This window comes from Ananas comosus, linkage group 6 (genome assembly GCF_001540865.1).
Source record: "Ananas comosus cultivar F153 linkage group 6, ASM154086v1, whole genome shotgun sequence".
Taxonomy (NCBI): Eukaryota; Viridiplantae; Streptophyta; class Magnoliopsida; order Poales; family Bromeliaceae; genus Ananas; species Ananas comosus.
Genome location: NC_033626.1, coordinates 11,108,079 through 11,127,568, shown reverse-complemented (window position 1 = coordinate 11,127,568; position 19,490 = coordinate 11,108,079). Strand labels below are relative to the sequence as shown.

At 35.0% G+C, this 19,490-nt stretch overlaps 2 protein-coding genes and 1 long non-coding RNA gene across 5 annotated transcripts; 1 reads left to right on the top strand and 2 right to left on the bottom strand.

Moving 5' to 3' along the window:
• On the bottom strand, positions 54-5,229 carry LOC109711558. Of its 3 annotated transcripts, none has more exons than XM_020234686.1 (6): positions 4,794-5,224; positions 3,220-3,310; positions 2,730-2,905; positions 2,073-2,109; positions 1,838-1,946; positions 54-456 (listed from the first exon to the last, which is right to left on the bottom strand). In XM_020234686.1, the coding sequence occupies exons 1-6, from the start codon at positions 5,091-5,093 to the stop codon at positions 375-377; spliced, it is 795 nt and encodes a 264-aa protein (XP_020090275.1). In that variant the 5' UTR covers positions 5,094-5,224; the 3' UTR covers positions 54-374. The 3 variants fall into 3 exon arrangements, with proteins under 3 accessions (XP_020090275.1, XP_020090276.1, XP_020090277.1); XM_020234687.1 differs by having other exon boundaries at positions 2,073-2,100; positions 4,794-5,216; XM_020234688.1 differs by lacking the exons at positions 1,838-1,946; positions 2,073-2,109 and having other exon boundaries at positions 4,794-5,229.
• On the top strand, positions 15,297-16,273 carry LOC109712096. Its single transcript, XR_002216780.1, has 2 exons — positions 15,297-15,398; positions 16,182-16,273. It is a non-coding gene; the product is annotated as an uncharacterized LOC109712096 (long non-coding RNA).
• Positions 16,278-17,697, bottom strand: LOC109712095 (mitochondrial uncoupling protein 5-like). Its single transcript, XM_020235526.1, has one exon. The coding sequence runs from the start codon at positions 17,377-17,379 to the stop codon at positions 16,393-16,395; it is 987 nt and encodes a 328-aa protein (XP_020091115.1). The 5' UTR covers positions 17,380-17,697; the 3' UTR covers positions 16,278-16,392.

The window sequence follows — 19,490 nt, the reverse complement described above, 5'->3', positions numbered from 1 at the left end:
CTCATCATGTTGAAAATCATGGAGTAGGATAAGTAATCTTTGGCACAAGAAGATGGCAAACGCTGTTAAAATAGCACAACTTTGTGTTATATTGTAAGGATACATCACGTCTCAACCAAGAAACTTTGAAAGAGTGATATATATACACTTACAAAGAGGTTATGATACAACAAGAACTTTGAAAGAATTAATACAACCAAGAAACTTTGAACTATGCACAGGCATCTCTATAAGCTCCACAAAATGGATGGAATCCGGTGGAGTCTTTTTTTAATCATCTAAAGCACAAGTTAAGGGGGGGTTCAGCAAAGTTTGTGAGCCAACAAGTTTTGTGAAGCACCTGAATCACTGGGAGTTCAATAGAGGCGAATAGTTCATATTAACTTCGATATAACGCGGCAGGATGTCCAAAAGGCTGCTGACGCTGCTCTGAGAAGAGCTGGATTCTGGTAGATGCTGCGGAAGGGAGGAAAAGAAGAAGAAGAAAAGAATAGAACAATATGAATCAGGAACAAAACATCTACCATAACTAGATAAATTATAAGGGCACATATTTGGCTGATTTAACTAATAGTTACAAAGTCTCACCAATTGTCTTGATATAGTGTTTATTGATTTCTGCTTAGCGATTAGTACATGTTTTTTCTAACAGAAATTGATGACTAAAAAGAGAATAAATGTTATTGTAATACACGATTTTATTCTTTGAAATAATGAATAATTTACTACATAACCTCGTGATGTCACAGCTCGACTAAAATTGATCCAACAGTTAAGCCAGTGAATCTGTCCGCTGTTGTGTATGTTTTTTGGTGCTGAACGATTTTGTCTAATGCATTTGTTTGCCATATTTTCTAAAATGATGCATCAATGACAAGTTCAAATGTCCTACAAGAAACTGATGTTTATTTGCTTAGTGCGCTACTAAGGCCTAGTTTGGTAATGTTGTGGCCACAAAAACTATTTTTATACTATACAAGGTCAAATAATTTAAAGCGCTTTTAATCTTCTCATCTTTTATACTACAAAATTATGATTAGAACCGCCACCAGAGAAGCATGTGGCAGTTGGATTATCTAAAATCTCGTCAAAATGACAACGTGTCACCGAAAAGTCCTTTATTGTTATACAACACACATATTCCTCCCTTATGAACAAGAAAATCCAGCGGATGATTTGAAGGCTTCTAGAGTGAAGAAAAGTTCTTTACCACTGGAGAATGGTTTCTGTGAAAGCACCTTTGGGTGGTACTTTCTCGATTCTCTCTGTCACTTGAAGGAAGATAGCCATTGGTTTTATATAACAATTCCAATTTTCACTGATTTTTTAGGTGGCGACTCCATTTGTATTTTAGGGTCCCTAACGAGCTCGCTATGCTTACAGCTTGGCGACGGAGATGGGAAAGCGGATTCAAGCCAAAACTGGAATCCCCTTTAACCTTTCAAATCATCGGCTTTCAACTTAATTACTAACTTGATGCTTGATCGCATTTTTTGATTTTCTATATTATTTCTATCTTTCACTTGCGTCTTTTTAATGCTTAATTGCTTCTTGCTTCATGTCTATATTCCATGCGTTGTAGTTTTATATAAAGAAATAACTATTTCTTTAACTAGATAATGCTTGCTTGAATGTTATTGGTTGCATGCTTGCTTCACTAGCACTTCGTCGCGTTGCAACCGCAATTTTAAAGCATTAGAGGAAAGATTGCAATCGCTTTTGAATTTTTTGGGCCTTAAAAATGTTTTTTTTAGCCACGACATTAGCAAACTAGGCCTAAATGTTGTGAAGCAAAGAACAAAAACATATATTCAGGAGGATTAGGAAGGGGGCTCACCCAATAGCAGTTGCACCCCAGGAAACAACGTTATAGATAACTTTGCTTCCATCCCAGGCCTTGCGTAGCTTACTTTTCTTCTTTTTTAAGGAAAACGTCTTGCTAAGGGCTGTAGAACACATGGTTGGCAAGTTTTACAATCAGAATGCAACTTTATTTTAGCGATTCAGAATAGTTGAGACATCACAAAAAGAACTCGAGTGACAAAGTCGAGAAATAATTTAAAGGAACTTACCTTTTTGTAGTTGATCAGGATTCATTTCCTGCACAAACTGAATATTTCAGCAAGCTGTATATTTATCTTTTGCAATCTATGAGTAAAAAAATACGCCATAGGCAAGCTGTTTTTGTTTTTTTTGGCAATCTATGAGTAAAATAAATGTAGTGAAAAACACACAAACTTAGTAGTTAGTAGTAACTCTTTTTTTTTCTCTTTGCTGCTTTGTTTCTTTTTTAAGATGAATATGCAAGCTAACAACAAGAATGACAAAGTCCATCCGCTGACACATTCAATTGGATGGAAATTAAGTATAACAAGGCTCCAAAAGGAAAAATAAAAAAAAGTGTAACCATATAAGGCCTAAATTACCCACTTTAAAATTCATAGAATGAGAGCTTAAATGAAGCTCCACGATAACAAGATTTGGCATAATACCAAAGTGAATAAGAGAGTAATATGTATCTAAAACTAAATGTTGGCACACCACCAAAGTGATATATGTATCTCCAAATCTATACTTCGACCATAGTTTCATTAGATGAGACATAATAAGACTAGACTTTGCATAGTTTTTTTCCAAGTTAAATATGTTGCAAGATGATTCTGCAAATTACTATGATTAAAGTTCAATAAAGAGAAATGTAGATATTAGAGCAAAAGAAAGACACTGACCTTGGTTTCTTTCAGTGAGAGTAAGTATGTTGCCATGAAGCAGGCGATCCCGTCCACGATATCCTCTTGACGAACAAGAACATATTCATCTTGATCCGATCCATTGTCAGCAGTATTATGTCTATCATCCCAGAGGTCCATCTGGGTAACCATATCCCAAGATGCATTGTCATCGGCTACCACATATAAATATACCAATCAGCAAACTGCCAGAACTAATAGTGCAAAGGTTTGCATAAATTAAAAGTAAACCGTACGTATCTAGCATTGTACATTGCTGCAATTACTTTAACATAAGATGACACAAAACAGGTTATGAATAAATAGGCACTGTAATCATCGATACTTGTGGATGCTGCATATATTTCAACATTAGATGAGAGGAAGTCATTCGATAATCTGCTCAATTTAAATGGTGCTTTACAAATGGATTTTGGAATAACAAACACAGCACAGTAAAAGAATGAAGTTGGTTTAGCATTATGCTTACCAGCAACATTGTGCAAGACTGACTGGTGACTGCAGCCAAGCTTTTCAAGAAACTTAGGCGATTCGACTTTGGACTTAAGAAGATCACAAAGCTGAAAAAAGGAGGATATTTAAGATAAAAGATGCACAATTCTGAAGCAATATTATGATGTAAATTGTAAAGATATCATTTAGCAACCTAGACAACAACATTTTTGGAGGAAGGTATGCCATCTTTGCTTCTTATCATATTTGCAATATAGAGCACCAAGCTTTTCTACACAAGTATCTAACAATAATTAAAGAATGTTTGACTATATATATCACTATTTCTCATACATGCTAAGGATTTAGGGCTAAATCGAAACCTGAAACTGAGACCTAGCCTCGAAATAAGAACACACACTCAAGCCTAAACCCTAAATCAAAAACAAATTGGAAACCAAAACTCTTAACTAAATTATATGCTAATGCATAATTACCAGTATCCTACTGTAATGACTAAGAAGAGAAAAGAAAAGAGGCATGATATGACATGAGGCTAAGTGTGGTCACCAAGGGGGAAAAAGACTGTCTTCACATAACTTAGGTGTAGCACCGTATAGAGGATAAGTTGCGTAAAATTTGACTGAGATGGGTTGAACATGTCCACAGCTTAGGTGCAACACTAAATTGAGAATAAATTGTGTGAAAATTGACTGAGATGGGTTGAACATTTCCGGCAGAAACCAAATGATAAAGATAAGGTGCCTTGAGAGGGAGAGTAAGACCAAGATCGACAAAGGATAAAGCAGCAGCACAGAACATGATAACACCTAGGTTACGTACATAATGTCTGAAAGATAGCCAAATGAAATAATAGAATTCATATATAACTGCACTAAAAGAGCTGGCCATAGGCCTATTTTTATTTTATCGACTTCTTATTCCTCTAGTACACAATATGCTGATAACTATGAGAAATCCGGAAAGTGCAAGAACAGGCGCTTTCTTCGTGCAGCTTCTGAAGTGGAGGACCAACATTTTGTAATGTCCTGGACTCGACTCCTTTAATCTTCAGGTTGTTACACATTTATCCTATGAATTAATATAGATTTTGGTCTCTAGATTTCTCATGTTAACTATAAATATTCACATGTAGTTGCCTCTACTTTCTCCCGTCAAGGACGAAAATAACATCTTCATACAAGGCATAGAGAAAAAGATGCCCAAGATATATTTGAAGAAGAACAGATGCGACCACATATGCTTATCTAGAATCATGGGCTCAACACAAGTAATTTCATACAATAAACTAGTTACATGCAGGGTCACAGTCTTTTTCAATTCTTCGAGACAATCTTAAGCATTCAGAAACGAGCAATCGCTTCACATATCTATATTAAGCAAGATTTATCTGACATTCACAAGGTTTCTCCATCCCAACTGAGCAACAATTTCCTATTTGCATTGCATAAATGAAAACGGATTATATAGCCACGAGTAAAAAAAACTACGCGAACATCAAATTGTCGAGAATCAGAAGCTTGAACCCTAATCGCAAAATCAGCATAATCCTTCAAGAAGTGCAAATTCTTGAAGAAAACCATCCCTTACCTCAACGATCTCACAATCAACATCCGTCGGGGAGCTCGTCGAGGGGCCTTCCCCCTCCACCATCCCCTCCTCCTCCTCCTCCATCGCCTCCTCCTCCTCCGCCATGGTGGTATCGCCCTTCAGATCGGCGTCCCGGAGAAGCTCGAGCGCTCTCTGGCACTGCTCGAGCACCGCCTCGAGCGTCCGCCGCCGCACCCGCACCTGGTCCTCCTCTGACGCCTCGGCGGGGCTCCGAGCGGCGCCGCCGTCGCCGCCGTCGCCGCCGGCGGACCCGGGAGACGCGGCCGCTTCGGCGTCCATGAAACCCTAACCCTAGGAGGAAGAGGGTGCGAACGATGGGGACAAGGAAAGAAGACACAATATCGTACTAAAAAAAGAATTCGGGGAGTTCGTAGCTAAAACGTAAAGATGGAGCGGCGTGAGCTGTTTCGTATTCGTCTCTTCTCCGAGTCCTCACGCACTTACAATTTTTTTTTTCTTTTTTACTTTTTTTTTTTTTTTTTTGTTCTTTTCTTTTCCGATAACATACATAACAAATTAATATAAAAAAATAAATATAACATAATATATATACTTATATTATTTTAGAGTGTTATGTTGTTTGATACATTTCTTATGCAATTTTGTTTGAATACTGTTTCTGATTGAAACTTTTTATACTTGTATTGATTGCGACGCCTAAGACGTACAGAGGAGACTCTATCTTTTCGGCGGTCTGTCGGCGACGCCGCGACCTCGACCAAATAAGCGGATGGTCGCGGGTCGTGACATAGAATGTGCTAATTGATTCCCCCAACAAAAAGATTCTCAAAAACACATGTTCAATGAATGTTAAGATACCCATTGGCCCTAGTGCAAATAGCAAAATAATTGATGGTTGATTTTCGAGATCTCAAATTTAAATCTTAATTAATTTATATTTTTAACTAAATTTATTTATATAAAAAAAGATAAGGCGCATTTGCATGCTAATTTTTTCTCTCAAACAAAAAAATAAATATTTAGATGCGTTGGATTTGATATGCTTACAAAATAAATGCAATATCGGGATCATATCTGGATTTGGATGTTTAAGTATCTTGACCTTCTCTTATTTTTATGTTATTTTTTGATAAAAAAAATTAATTAATTAAAATTTTTACTGTAGGACAAAAGGCAATGATAATATTTAAAAATTTTAAAGCTAAATATTCAACTTACTTTAGTATTTTTCTTACAGTTATTAGGCAAGAGCCTGATTAAGATTCAAACTAAAGTGTAAGAAAATTATAAATTTTGTGGAAGTTAAGAAAACTTCCAAGTCCTAAAAAAATTCCAACTTAAATACTTTAATTTTTTTCAAATAGAAGAAATAATTTTATAAAAATTATTAATGATGTTTCGAGCAATCCACGCAAATGTTATCACTGTAGTAAGTCCAACCTGGCAAATTTGTCGGCTTAAATAACGTCGCATTCCATGAAAGTATGAACCATTTTATAAAATATTGTTTTATTTAAAAAAAACATAACTTTTCTTTCAACAGCTATTTCGTGTCAAATTTCTAAAACACGTTATATAGGTACTCTCGATATATAAATGATTAATTAATAATAATGATGGCATGGTGAGATTATTAAGCCAAACTCTTTTTAATTTTATACGGAAAGATAAAAAAGTGTCCATCGACACAAGTCATATCTATCTCATCGTGCTAACAAGATATCGATACGATACAGTTTTTGTACCAATGGCACAGTTCAAAACCCTCTATTCTTTAAATTAGTAAATAATTTTTTTAATAAAATTCAAAATATTTGATAAAAAATACACAATAAATAATTTGACTATTTTGTTGATAAAAAAAATAAATATTTCATACTATTATGTGTCGGCACATATGAAATATTTATGACTGACACGTTCGGCACACATCGTGTCATACCGTACCAGCAAGTTTCTGGCACGATTCCGTACAACAACACTTAAATTCTTGCTGAAAAGTTATTTAAGACAGTGTTTTTGTTTTTAGAGAGAAAAAAGATAACATGCTATTTATTTCGTTTTTTTAAAATATGAAAAAATTAATTTTTAAATTTGGAACCTGGAATATCAATCAACAAATTCTTTGCTATTTGCACTAGAAACGATCGGAATATTTCTGCAGTGTCGGTTCACATGGTAATCTAGGTTTGAGATCTTTCTTACAAAGCAACTTTTGTAAATAGTTAAATTTTTATATTATATATATATATATATATATATATATATATATATATATATAAAATATTCAATGCAGTTAAAATTTTATTTTTTTTTAATTCAGATGGAACCAACTAGTCGAATCATAATTCGGTGTCCAAATCAGTTAGATTCAACTTATAAAATTGGACCGGCTTAAAACCTATTTTGACTCATTTAGACCCGTAGTTCACCAGCGAATCGGTTAACCGATTTGATTTTATGAGAGGCGGCCAAGTTTCTTTTTATTATAGGTAAAAACACGTAGAACTTATCAAATCAAACAAATATATTAAAATCAAAAGTTTGAAAGGTAGATAGCGGATTTAAAATGTTTTATAGTTCAAGTGAATTCCATAATTAAGTTTTTACCTATTTTGTATTTCAATAGTTTAATTTGAAATTTGAAATATGCATTAATCTTTTAACAATCTGCACTCTTTGGATATATTTTTAATTATATGTAATAGAATAATATTTTAAAATAGTGTAGGATATCATCTATCCTATTGGTTGGATTCAGAGTTTAAGAGTATATTAGCTATGTATTAAGGCAAACCACCATGGATTACATCTGTTCATGGGCTAAGCAGGTAATTTAAGCTCGAGGCTTAATTGGTAGGCTTGGTTCGAAGGTTTCAAGATTAGTCCACCTTCTACAAGTTGGGCTGGCCCAGATTGAGGGGCATTTAATATTACTCGGTAAAAAGTGCGACGACCCACTTCTCAGAGAGTCACTTATCCTAAAACAGCTCTGTCTCCGAACTCGCTCAATCCTTTTAATCATTTGGATCTTACCTTTAATATTATAGTTAGGTTAAAAAGTTTAATTCTACTATACCTTAACTATTCTAAATTTTTAGAATGTCAAAATAAAGCTAGAAAAAAATTATAAAGAGAGAGAGAGAGAGAGAGAGTCCGACTACTATACTCTCACGAGTATAAATTTTTTTGTATTCATAAGTTTTCAATCGTTGGATCTATCCTTTTGATTATTTTCACCCATATAATCATACTATTCAACCAACCACCCACTCAACCCTAGAAAACCGCTATTATTCTAACCAAAAATCATTATCATCATAACCGTACATATCTTCATCTAACGGGCAAAAATTTATAAGTACAAAAATTAATAATAAGTGGCAATTGCTTATATACTCCTGAAAAGTTTCTGACTTTTCGATTTACCCTTCTCAGAAGGTTAATATTGAAAATACTCTTTCTACGTTCCAACCTATTTCTAATATACCCGTAGAGTTCAAATCTGTTAATGAACTCTGTTATCTCTATAAAATTACTATTTTGCCCTTTCAAATATACCCTTCCACCATCACTGATTTTTTTATCTGCACTTAAAGTCAGGGGCACAAAAAGTATTTTGACTTTTGGTCTCTTCCAATATACCTCTTTACCGTCACCAACATTTCTTATTTGCCTTTAAGTTAAGGGCAAAATTAATATTTTAATTTATTTTAACTGTGATAGATATTTAACTCATATTTAACCCAAGTTAATTTAACAGGAGATAACTGCAGGGGTATTTTGCAATAATGGTGGAACATATGAGAGGTATTTTAGAAAGAAAAAAAAAGTAGCAGTAAATCGGATATTTTTAAACGTTCGAAGGGTTTATAGGCAATTATCCCTAATAATAATAACAAGCTCCAGACTACTGGGGCCTGTATTATGATAAGCTTTCTTCAAAATTTTGTTGTCTAATATTTTAATTTGTTTTAATTTGTTTTAATTAAAACAAACAAAAATTAGCTAATCTTTTAAAAGATCACTTTTAAAATTTTGATTTTATTATCTAATCTTTTAATTTGTTTGATTTGAGTCACTTAATAACACTTTAATTTTTCATTTGATCACGTAGTTATCTTTACGGGACCAGCATACTTCATACAGTTTTTTTGTAACTATAAATTTATTAAAGTAAATAATTAGCTTAAATTAAAAAATTAAAGTATCATTCGCTGACTCAAATGAAACAAGTTGAATGATTGGATAATTATATCAAAATTTTAAAAATTTAGATATTTGATTCAAAATGGCTTATAGTTTATCTAAGTTCTGTGCCTTTTCATTGTATTTTTTTTTATCGAACAGGTGGACCTACCACATGATTAAACATGTTTAATTTACTCCATAACAAAAAATATTTAAATGTGCGGACGCGGAGTCGAGACTAGTATGCAACGAGGGAATAACCACCCATATTGGCATAAATTTGATGGATCAAGCACAAACGCACTACTAAAAGATGGAACATTCTTTTGTAAAAAAATTTTTGGTCAACTGTAAAGATAATAGAAAAAAACAAGGAGCTTCTTATGACCAGAGTTCAGTGGCGCCCTGTCTTCGGATTGCTGATGCAACAAGCATAATACATTGAAGAAGTCACTCTTTAATTTTAGTCATTTCCTAATCCAAAATTCTTTAAAAATAATAATTATTGTGTATTTTACATAATATCGGAGCATGTGATTTTGAATCCGTTTAACTTAAGTTCATGTCAACTATTCGATACCATTTTTTTTTAAAAAAAAAAATAACATGCTACCCGCTTCGTTTATTTCATTTAGAAATAAACTTAGCTGGAAATATGAATCAATTAGGATTCGAACTTATCTCGAATACTAACCACCAAATCTTTTTGCCACTTGCGCTAGAGACGGTCGGTACTATTCGATACCTATTAATTATAACATACGCGTCTCTTATTACTGTTCTCTTGGTAGAGAAGTGGTCTAATCAATCATTCATTACTATTTTATAATCAATATATTAAGTGTACTAAATCGTCCTTGGATCATCTAGCTTCTACCCTTTGCAAACCCAGAAAAATTATTAATTACTTATTGATCTCTCTCTCTCTCTCTCTCTCTCTGATTCATGCACGTACGTTTACGTCCTCAAGAGAGAGAGCTCTAAATAAACGGAAGAGTCACTCAACCTTGTAACTTACGTGACCTGTTCTCTTTGCAGTGGCAAAGAGTCAGATACTAGTTGTTTCCTAAACATTAATTTATATAAAGTGCTCTTTGAGATCCTTCATGAAGCACCGTTTGGCAAGGGGATAGGAATAGAGATAGACCCTTATCCTCTTTATATCCAAACGCTTTTATTCGAGAACAGTAATTTTCGATTATCTATAATAATCAGTTATAACTATCCCCACCAACACCTTTATTTTCTATATAAAACTACATAATATTTTTCTTATTCCATATTATCTATCCAAACGTTATTTTTCTTATCTCCGGAAACAACCCAATTTTTATCCAAACGTTATTTTTCTTATCCTCATACTTATACCTATCCCTGTAATAGCTAGTTGTTACTTATACCCGAACCAAATGGTATGTTTTGTGACTATTTCTCCTCCGAAGATTAAGGGTCAGCACCCAAATTATCTATAATTTTCTATTAAATTCAATTGCAGTAATCTTTTTTTTTTTTTTTGGAGCTATCCATCTGACCTTGCTGGATAACTACTAATCACTTTATCATTTAAGATCAGTTTACTTGCATTTTATAAACTTCGAATAGTGGACTTAATTGATGGTGAGACTTACTTTTCAATTCTCAGCTCAAATATATTAGAAGACATTTGATTGATTGAACCCAATTTACCACCCCATATATAGAAGTGGGCTTAAACTTGGATCTAATAACATGGTATAAGACAACTCGGTGCAACAATAAAAGTCACAAATGATCTTAAAAAGCACTTTGCTAAAGCTCTAACTTGTAAAGCCTAGTTTGCCATCATTTTTATATGAATAGAATTAGATATATATATAGATCCCTTCTAAGTAAAATGTGTCTAAAAGCCCTTTTGCAATACATTATAACATAATACAATCACTACAAGAAAATTAACATTTAAAAATCTTTTTTTATATTTAACGATACTTAAAAATGTTCCAATATAGTATAGCGTCATATTTGAAAATGTTGGTTAAAACGTCTATAAATAAAGAATCATCATACATATACCGACGCTTATACCAAGCGTCGGTAATATATATATNTATATATATATATATATATATATATATATATATATATATATATATATACACTTTAAAACGTCGGCAAATTAAAAATAGTAGAAAAGCTTATCATTTAATAAATTGACTTGATAAAGAGTTCATATGACGATATTTTTTGAAACGTCGATATTTATTATATTATAGGAATATTTTCTTCAAGCATCGTCTAAAAAGCTTTCTTAAAAATTTTTTGTAGTGAATATACTAATCATTCCTAGCATAAGTAGTAAATATCTGAGATCTCAAATTCGAAATCTAACTGCCCACACTTTTAAATTTTAACTAAATTCATATTTTAAAAAATAAATAAAATAGATAGTATACTATATTTTTCTTAAAAAAAAAAATAATAAAAAGGAGGACGTGATACAGCATATGTGAACTGGGTTAAAACACGGAGGCCTGAAAAATTAAGGGAAACTTCAAAAACCTTCCCTGTGGTTTCGTATTTTCTCACTTTATACCCCTGTGGTTTAAAATGTAACAAATTGCCCCCCCTGTGGTTTCGTTTTTATCTTTTCGGTAGCTTTTTTGTTAATATTTAATTAAATTATATATAAAAAACTTCAGATACCCATCTAGATTTATCAAATATTTACTTTAGTACCCTTTAATTTTAATTTTACCACTGATTTAAGAAAAAAAAATAATGAAATTGATAAAAAAAAGAGAAAAAAAAACCAGAGGGGCAAATTAATACATTTTAAACCACAGAGGGGCAAAATGAGAAAATACGAAATCACAGGGGTTTTTTTGAAGTTTTCCCAAAAATTAATGCCTACTACACCCAAAAAACGTGTTGGTGCGTACTACACCCAAAAAACGTGTTGGTACCTGATACACCCACTAATATTTTGATGATGTAACGTAGCATCAGGACAATTGTCACTCCATGTTCTGTTGTAAATATGATGCCAAAACCAAAACCTTGTTCACCAAATGACATGTATTTTGTTAAAAACTATAAAAAATTGCCTCAAAGTTAGAGGCTTAAAGTAGTCCACTGTTTTTTAACTTGATATATTATATCAAGTATCAACCACCAAATCGTTTGCCAATTATATTAAAAACGATAGGTAAAATAGTTCATTGTTGTTATAGAAATTTTTATGGCAAAATATTCCGCGAGCAAAAATAATAAAGTGACAACTAACATAGTCATCATATGTCTCAAATTCAATCCTCTTATAGACTTTTTGGTTTTAGAAAAAGTACAAAAATATTTTTCTAAAAAATGATTTTTTATGATTTTACTTTTCAGTTTTCCACTTGTTTCCAAAATAAATTAGCTTTATAAATAAAATTAAATTTTGTAAAAAAATAATATTTACACTTTCAGAAAAAAAGAATCAGAAAATAAAAATAATAGTGTTTCCTGGAATCTTAAAAGATTTTTAAAAAAATCTAGTTTTTTTTTTTTTAACCAGAAGTGCAAAAATGAGATATTTCGTTTTTGGACTAAGCATAAGATGCTTCTTTCCTCAGAACTCACATTTGTGAATATGGTGGAGATCTTTGGTACTGGAGCTGCGACAAATCAACTTCTCCAGATGCTTCTCGTAGTATAATACAAGTAGATACCCAAGAATCAAACGGCTGAAGCAAATGGGTCTTATTTTTGTGGTTTTGTGTTTACTTTAGCTTTAGAATAACTGTCCTTTTATTCTGGTAAATTACATTGCTAAACGCATTCAACAAACAAATTGCATCATTCGCCACTAAACTCATCAGTAGATTTAATTTTGATCATCAATCTTCAATTTAATACATTAATAAATTGGGTAGTAATTTACGAAGAGAGGTGCATGAAACTGGCTCACATGCTCTTGTTTGTTTTCAAGAGATAACGCAACAGTTTTTTTTTTTTTTTTTTTTTTAAAGAGATAGGTAGCACGCTACCCGCTTCGTTTATTTCATTTAGAAATAAACTTAGCTGGAAATGTGAATCAACTAGGATTCGAACTTGGGTCTCGGGTACCAACCATCAAGCTCCTTTGCCACTTGCTCTAGGGACGGTCGGTGAGATAACGCAACAATTAATTCACGATAATGCATCAACTGGACGGTCGGTCAGATAACGCAACAATTAATTCACGATAATGCAAAGTTGATGAGTGAGTTGCTCTAGATAAGTCGGTCATTGTTTCCTTTTTATTATTAGAGAAATAAGAAGAATATCACAATTTTATTGGTTTAAATGGATCAGCATCCTATCTTATAACGCGAGATCAGATTGGATTAAGTTATACTCAAAATGACATGAAATTGGATAGTATCGGATCATCTTCGAAGTGACATAAGGCTGATTCGGCTGAATCACAATCAAGACACGTGAGAATTGTGTCTATATATTTTGAATGAATTGATTACATCTTTCTAATAACTTGAGCTTTAGAGATTAATAATTAGCGTCAATGATCAGACAAATAGCATCAGAGTCAGAGATCACAAATTCGATTTCTACAGAATGTGGCAACAACGTATTCAAGCAGACTTTGTGATAAGTTCAATGACAAAAGATATACACAATAAATGTATATAAATTTGGGGCAATTTCATAAATACCCCTCCCAAAGTCTAAAATATCGTATATGCCCCTATAAAGTTTAAAATATCATATATGCCCTCGCAAACATAAAAAATTATCATCCATACCCCTATTGTTAGTTGTGTTAGCTTTACTATAGTTATTAAAGAGTTAAAGATGGGTTAACTTTTAAAATGACCTATTTGCCCTTAACTATCCCTTAAGTAAAAAATGTATGGAGACCCCCTCAACTATGACGTTTTGAAACTACTCCCTTAATTTTTATTCTTTTAGTTGACAACTCATTAACTTTTAGTTTTCTAAAAAATTAACTAATTTTAGTGTCTGAAAAATGAGAAATTTATCAAGTTTTTTTTAAACCAAAATTATTCTCAATAATTTTATCTGCATTAAATACATTAAAAAACTAAAATATAATATATTTTAGCTGACGAACAAAACTCTCTTTTTTTCAATCGACCAAAAAATGCATGCATATAGTTATTTGATATATTTTTAATTAAATAGGAAAAAAATTAAATCTATTATCTATTACTATATATAAAACTAGAACCCTTAATGAACCCTATGTGAGAAGTTGACACGTGGCTTTCTATATGCTTGCCACGTGTCAAATCTATTACTATATATAAAAGTAGAACCCTTAATGAACTCTATGTGAGAAGCTGACACGTGGCTTTCTATATGCTTGCCACGTGTCAAACTCAAATATGGATATTTCTATATGCTTGCCACGTGTAATGAACCCTATGTGAGAAGCTGACACGTGGCTTTCTATATGCTTGCCACGTGTCAAACTCAAATATGGATATTTGGTTACGAATTATTTGAAATTATTGGTTTAATTAATTATTTAAAATTATTGATTGCGAAATACGCAATAATCTGTTGCGAATTATTTTTTCGCGGTGGAAATAATCTGTTACAAACTCAAATTAGAGTTAGTTCTTTCTGATCAAAATATAAGATACGATTTCATTTTCAAATTTAACATACATTTGATTTTCAAATTTAACATACATTTGCTTTATTTTTTTTTATAGAGATAGTTCTTTATTCAAACTCAGTTGGTCTATATTCAAACAAAACCTGAATTGAAATCCGAAGCCGGAAATAAAACCAAAATCATATAAAAACACACTATATATAAAATACATTTTTTATATATTTTTTAATAATTAATATATATTGATAATTTAATTTAATAATTCAAATTTAGGTTTATAAAAATTATCTTAAAATATCTATTAGTATTTCTAGTGTTGATATATCGAAGGGCATTCATAATATTATCATTTTTAGAAAGGTATTGATGAAATTCATAGTTTCTAAAAGGGCATCTATGAAATTATTCCTATAAATTTTGTCAATTAGTCCAAAACATGCAAAGGAGAGAATCTCAGTGCCACACGCGCATCTATGATGTAATGCTTACAATACCATTCAAGTCACCTTTTCACACTTCCTAATAATAACAATAAAAAAAAAAAAAACATGATTTGGACAATACTATTTGAAAGTTAAAACTTTCTAGAAAAAGCGTAAAAGAGTCGTTAAATTCTAACGTGCTCCACAAACTGGCCACAATTCAATTAATCAAACGTACAGCATACATAATAACAATTAATAGTAATTTTTCAAATGACAATTTGAAATTTAATACAAAATCCAGCAGGTTCATATTTTTTTTGGCTTCTTGAGAACTGATACAATTAAACAAACAACGAAAAAGCATAACAGCTAAGCCACGACTGTCCTTCGCCTTTAAACTTTAAGGTAGTGTTTGGTTCGGGAACAAGGGGGGGAATAAGCCCTTGTTCCCCCCTTTGTTCCCAAACGCAATTTTGGTTCCCGGGAACAGTAGTTCCCGGGAATCTGGAACTAGCTGGTATAAGGCTGGAACTGCTGTTCCACCCGTTTCCTGGAACAAGCTTGTTCCTTGATGAGAACAAGATTAATTAAAATCTAAATTTAATTTTAATGGCAGTAAATTATTAATTAATCTAATTAATATATTTAAATTATTATTTATTACTTTAATAATTAAATAATTTAAATAATTTATTATTTATAATTAAATATTAATAATTAGATAATTATTATTATTAATTTATTATTTATAATTAATTAATAAGAATAATTAATAATTATTATTATTTATTAATAATTAATAATAATAATAATAATAATAATAATAATTAATTAGATAATCCATATTATTAATTTATTATTTATAATTAATTAATAATAATAATTATTATTTATAATTAATTATTAATAATTAATTATTAATAATTAATTATTAATAATTAATTTCTTATTTATTTTTAAGTAATATTTTTATTACTATTAATTACATAATATAATTTTAATTTCAAATTATAACTCTTATTCCTCTTGTTCCAATCTAACCATCCAAACACTATTTACCTTATTCCTAGGAACAACCCAATTTTCATCCAAACGCAAAATTGGTCTAGTTCCTGCTTATACCTGAACTTGTACCTATCCCTAGAACTAGCAGTTCTTACTTATACCCGAACCAAACGCAGCCTTAAGAGGCCCAAGATCACGGGAAACCTCTTACTAAAGCAATAATAGTAACAACAACACTAAACCAAACCAATAATAATAAGAATAATAATACCAATTAAATATATAAAATATATTTTTTTCATTAAAAGTTTATTTTATCGTCGTCATCATCATGGGTAAAGAAGAATGAGAAGAAAACATTCGATCTGATCGAATCGGATCATCATCATCGCCATTAGAAGTCCTTGAGGAGGTTGCGGACCTGCTCGAGGGTGACGAAGAGGACGACAGTGAAGGGGCCCTGGCGCGAGACGGTGGGGATGAAGCCCTTGTAGAGGGCGGTGACGCCCTCGGCGCGCACGGTCTTGAGGGCGCAGTCGAGGGCGCCGGCGTAGGGCGGGGCGGCGCCCTTCTCGACCCGCATGTTCATCACCCGCGTCTTCACCACGTCCACCGGGTTCGACGCCGCCGCCGCAACCAGCCCCGCCGCGAAGCTCGCCGCCACGTGCGTCCCCAGCCCGTCGGCGCCGGGGCCGCGGCGCGCGAGGATCGCCTCCTTGGCCTGGTCGTAGGTCGCGAGCTGCGACGCGGTCACGATCATCGCGCGGTTCACCGTCAGCGCCGACCCGCGCCACAGGCTCGCCACGCCCTCGGAGCGCGCCATGCGCGCGATCGCGTCGCCGACGCCGCGGTAGTTGCGGCGCTCCGCGGCGGGGAGGCGCCCGTCGGCCTGCATCCGGACCATGGCCACGTCCGCGGGGTTGCCCACCGCCGCGCCCACGGCGCCCGCCACCAGCCCAGCCGCGATCTTGCGGTGGAGCGGGAGCGCGGCGCCGTCGCCCCCGGGGGACCACTTCTTCTTCAGCACGTCGTAGAGCCCCATCCGGGTCGTCGAGTACAGCGTCTGGCGGAGCACCGTGGCCGAGACCCCGGAGAAGAGGGCGGCGGGGCCCTCCGACCGTAGGATCTGCGCCCCCACCGCGATCGGCCCCGGCTTCCGCGGCGGCGGCGGGAGGAGGTGGTGGTGGTGGTGGTGGTGGGGGAGCGCCACGGCGCCGCCGCTCGGGAAGGCGAGGGCGGGGCGGAGTTGCGCGGCGGTCACGGCCGGGGAGAGCGTCTCCCCCTGGAGCTGCATCCGCACCTTGATGAGATCGAGCGGGTGGGTCGAGCACCCCGCCACGATCGAGGCGATGCCCCCCTCGACGAAACCCTTCAAACCCATCTCACTTTTTTTTTCTTATAAAAATATTCTTCTTGCTGTGATCAAAAGAAAGGGACCGGAGATCTCGAACTCTCGAAGAGGATCGAGAGAAATCTTAGATCAAAGCAATGAAACTTCTTTGCCGCTACCAGTTGGAGTTAGGGTTCATCTCACTGGAGACCAGGAGATGGGAATGGCGAGCGAAGGCTATAGAGGCGGAGTGTGGGACGCTTGCTCGCTGAGACATAAGCTAGGGTTTTCCTCTTTGTTGAAGACGAGTTCGAGAGGAGGGAGAGAGAACCGTATTTATAGGTCCATCGATCCTAATAGGAAGGGGAGTCGAAATGGAGTCGGAACACCAAGGGAGGGTTTTTCCTGGTGAAGGTAGTATTTAATTATTTAATACTCAATTTATATTATTCGTACTTTTTGCTTTTTCATTTTGAGGACCTCCCCTACTTGCTTAGCCACGACGCGGCTCTTCGGATGCCCTAGCGATTATTCCATGAACCCTAATTAGGGTTTCGAATAACTGGGTCCGGTGCTTTTGGAGCGTCGGATCTTGAGAGTTGGTTTATTCGGATGATCGGACGGCTGACGATGCGCCGCGGCCGGACCCCAAGTCCACAAGATGTGGGTGGCTCTGTACCCCCACGGAATCTGTTCGAATCCCCGCCCACTAGGGATTGACCCTTGTGGGCCCCGCTACAGATGACGTGTCGATGTTACACGGGCTACGGGGTGGGGGCCCAGAAGTTTCGTTACAATATTTAATTTTGTGTAGAGATATTTAAACGCCGGGTGATCTCCACGTGGCACACGTGGGGAGACGGTGGAGCATCGCCCGAATCAACAAGGGCCGTCCATTCGGTTCTGCGAATCATAGGATCAACAAATCAGCGGGGAGAGCGACGCAAAAGCGTGCCGGATCACAGGACGCTCACTTATGTGGGCCCCGCACGCGTCAATGGTCCTTCCACCCGTTCGCCACGTGGCTCCGTTGTCGAAAAGCGCGCCCGCGCGCGCGAAAAAGCCCATAAAAGGAACCTCCTGGGCTCAGCATCACCACCGGCGCACATCGCTATAATACGCCGCGTCGCCGAGGGGGGGTGTTCCGTGTGGGCTCCACCATCCCGCGAGTCCACGCCGCGCACAAGCCATCTAGAATTTGTGAGACTCCACAATACACGGTGGCGCAGAATTTTCTAAATTTTTTTGGGAAAACTTCAAATACCTTCCTATAATTTCGCACGTTCTCATTTTAGTACTATATGATTTAAAATATATCAAGTTAGTATCTTATATTTTCGTACTTTTTTACTTTAGTATTCTATGGTTTCAAGTATATCAAGTTAGTACCCTATGGTTTTATTTTTGTATCAAGTTAGTACTCTGTGATTTCAATTTTCTCTTTTTATTATCCACTTCGGGGTATATAATTTAACGAAATATTAAACCACAAGGTACTAAAGTGAGAAAATGCGAAACCACAAAATACTAACTTGATACACTTGAAACCACAGAGTACTAAAGTGAGAAAGTGCAAAACCATAGAGTACTAACCGGATACACTTGAAACCATAGGATACTAAAGTGAGAAAGTGCAAAACTATAGAATACTAACCGGATACACTTGAAACCACAGGGTACTAAAGTGAGAAAGTGCGAAACCACGGGAGGTATTTAAAGTTTCAGTAATTTTTTTAAAAAGAAATTCTCAAAAAAATAGAGATTTTTTGTGTATTTTTTTTAATTAAAATGTTCAAATTAATATCATACAACTGTTAAAATTGAATAGGTGTTAGGAAATTTGATGTAGTAGTGGAAGCAGCTCTGTTACAATACCAATGCTGAGGAATTTTGCTAAATAAATTATTTTCACCATCCAGTAACATTAAAATGAGCAAGTATTTTACATCTTTTCTTTTTTCTTTTTCTTTTTTTTTTTTTTGAGAGATAGGTAGCACGCTACCTGCTTCGTTTATTTCATTTAGAAATAAACTTAGCTAGAAATGTGAATCAACTAGGATTCGAACTTGGGTCTCGGGTACCAACCACCAAGCCCTTTGCCACTTGCTTTAAGGACGGTCGGATATTTTACATCTTTTCAATCCAAGTGTCATATTATAGGA

Coding starts and splice junctions, on each gene's coding strand:
- LOC109712095 (XM_020235526.1), bottom strand. CDS start 17,379: ATGGGTTTGAAGGGTTTCGTCGAGGGGGGCATCGCCTCGATCGTGGCG.
- LOC109711558 (XM_020234686.1), bottom strand. CDS start 5,093: ATGGACGCCGAAGCGGCCGCGTCTCCCGGGTCCGCCGGCGGCGACGGC. Junction 2,110..2,729: donor TCTCACTGAAAGAAACCAAG/GTCAGTGTCTTT, acceptor TGAAATATTCAG/TTTGTGCAGGAAATGAATCC. Junction 1,947..2,072: donor TCCTGATCAACTACAAAAAG/GTAAGTTCCTTT, acceptor TGTGTTCTACAG/CCCTTAGCAAGACGTTTTCC.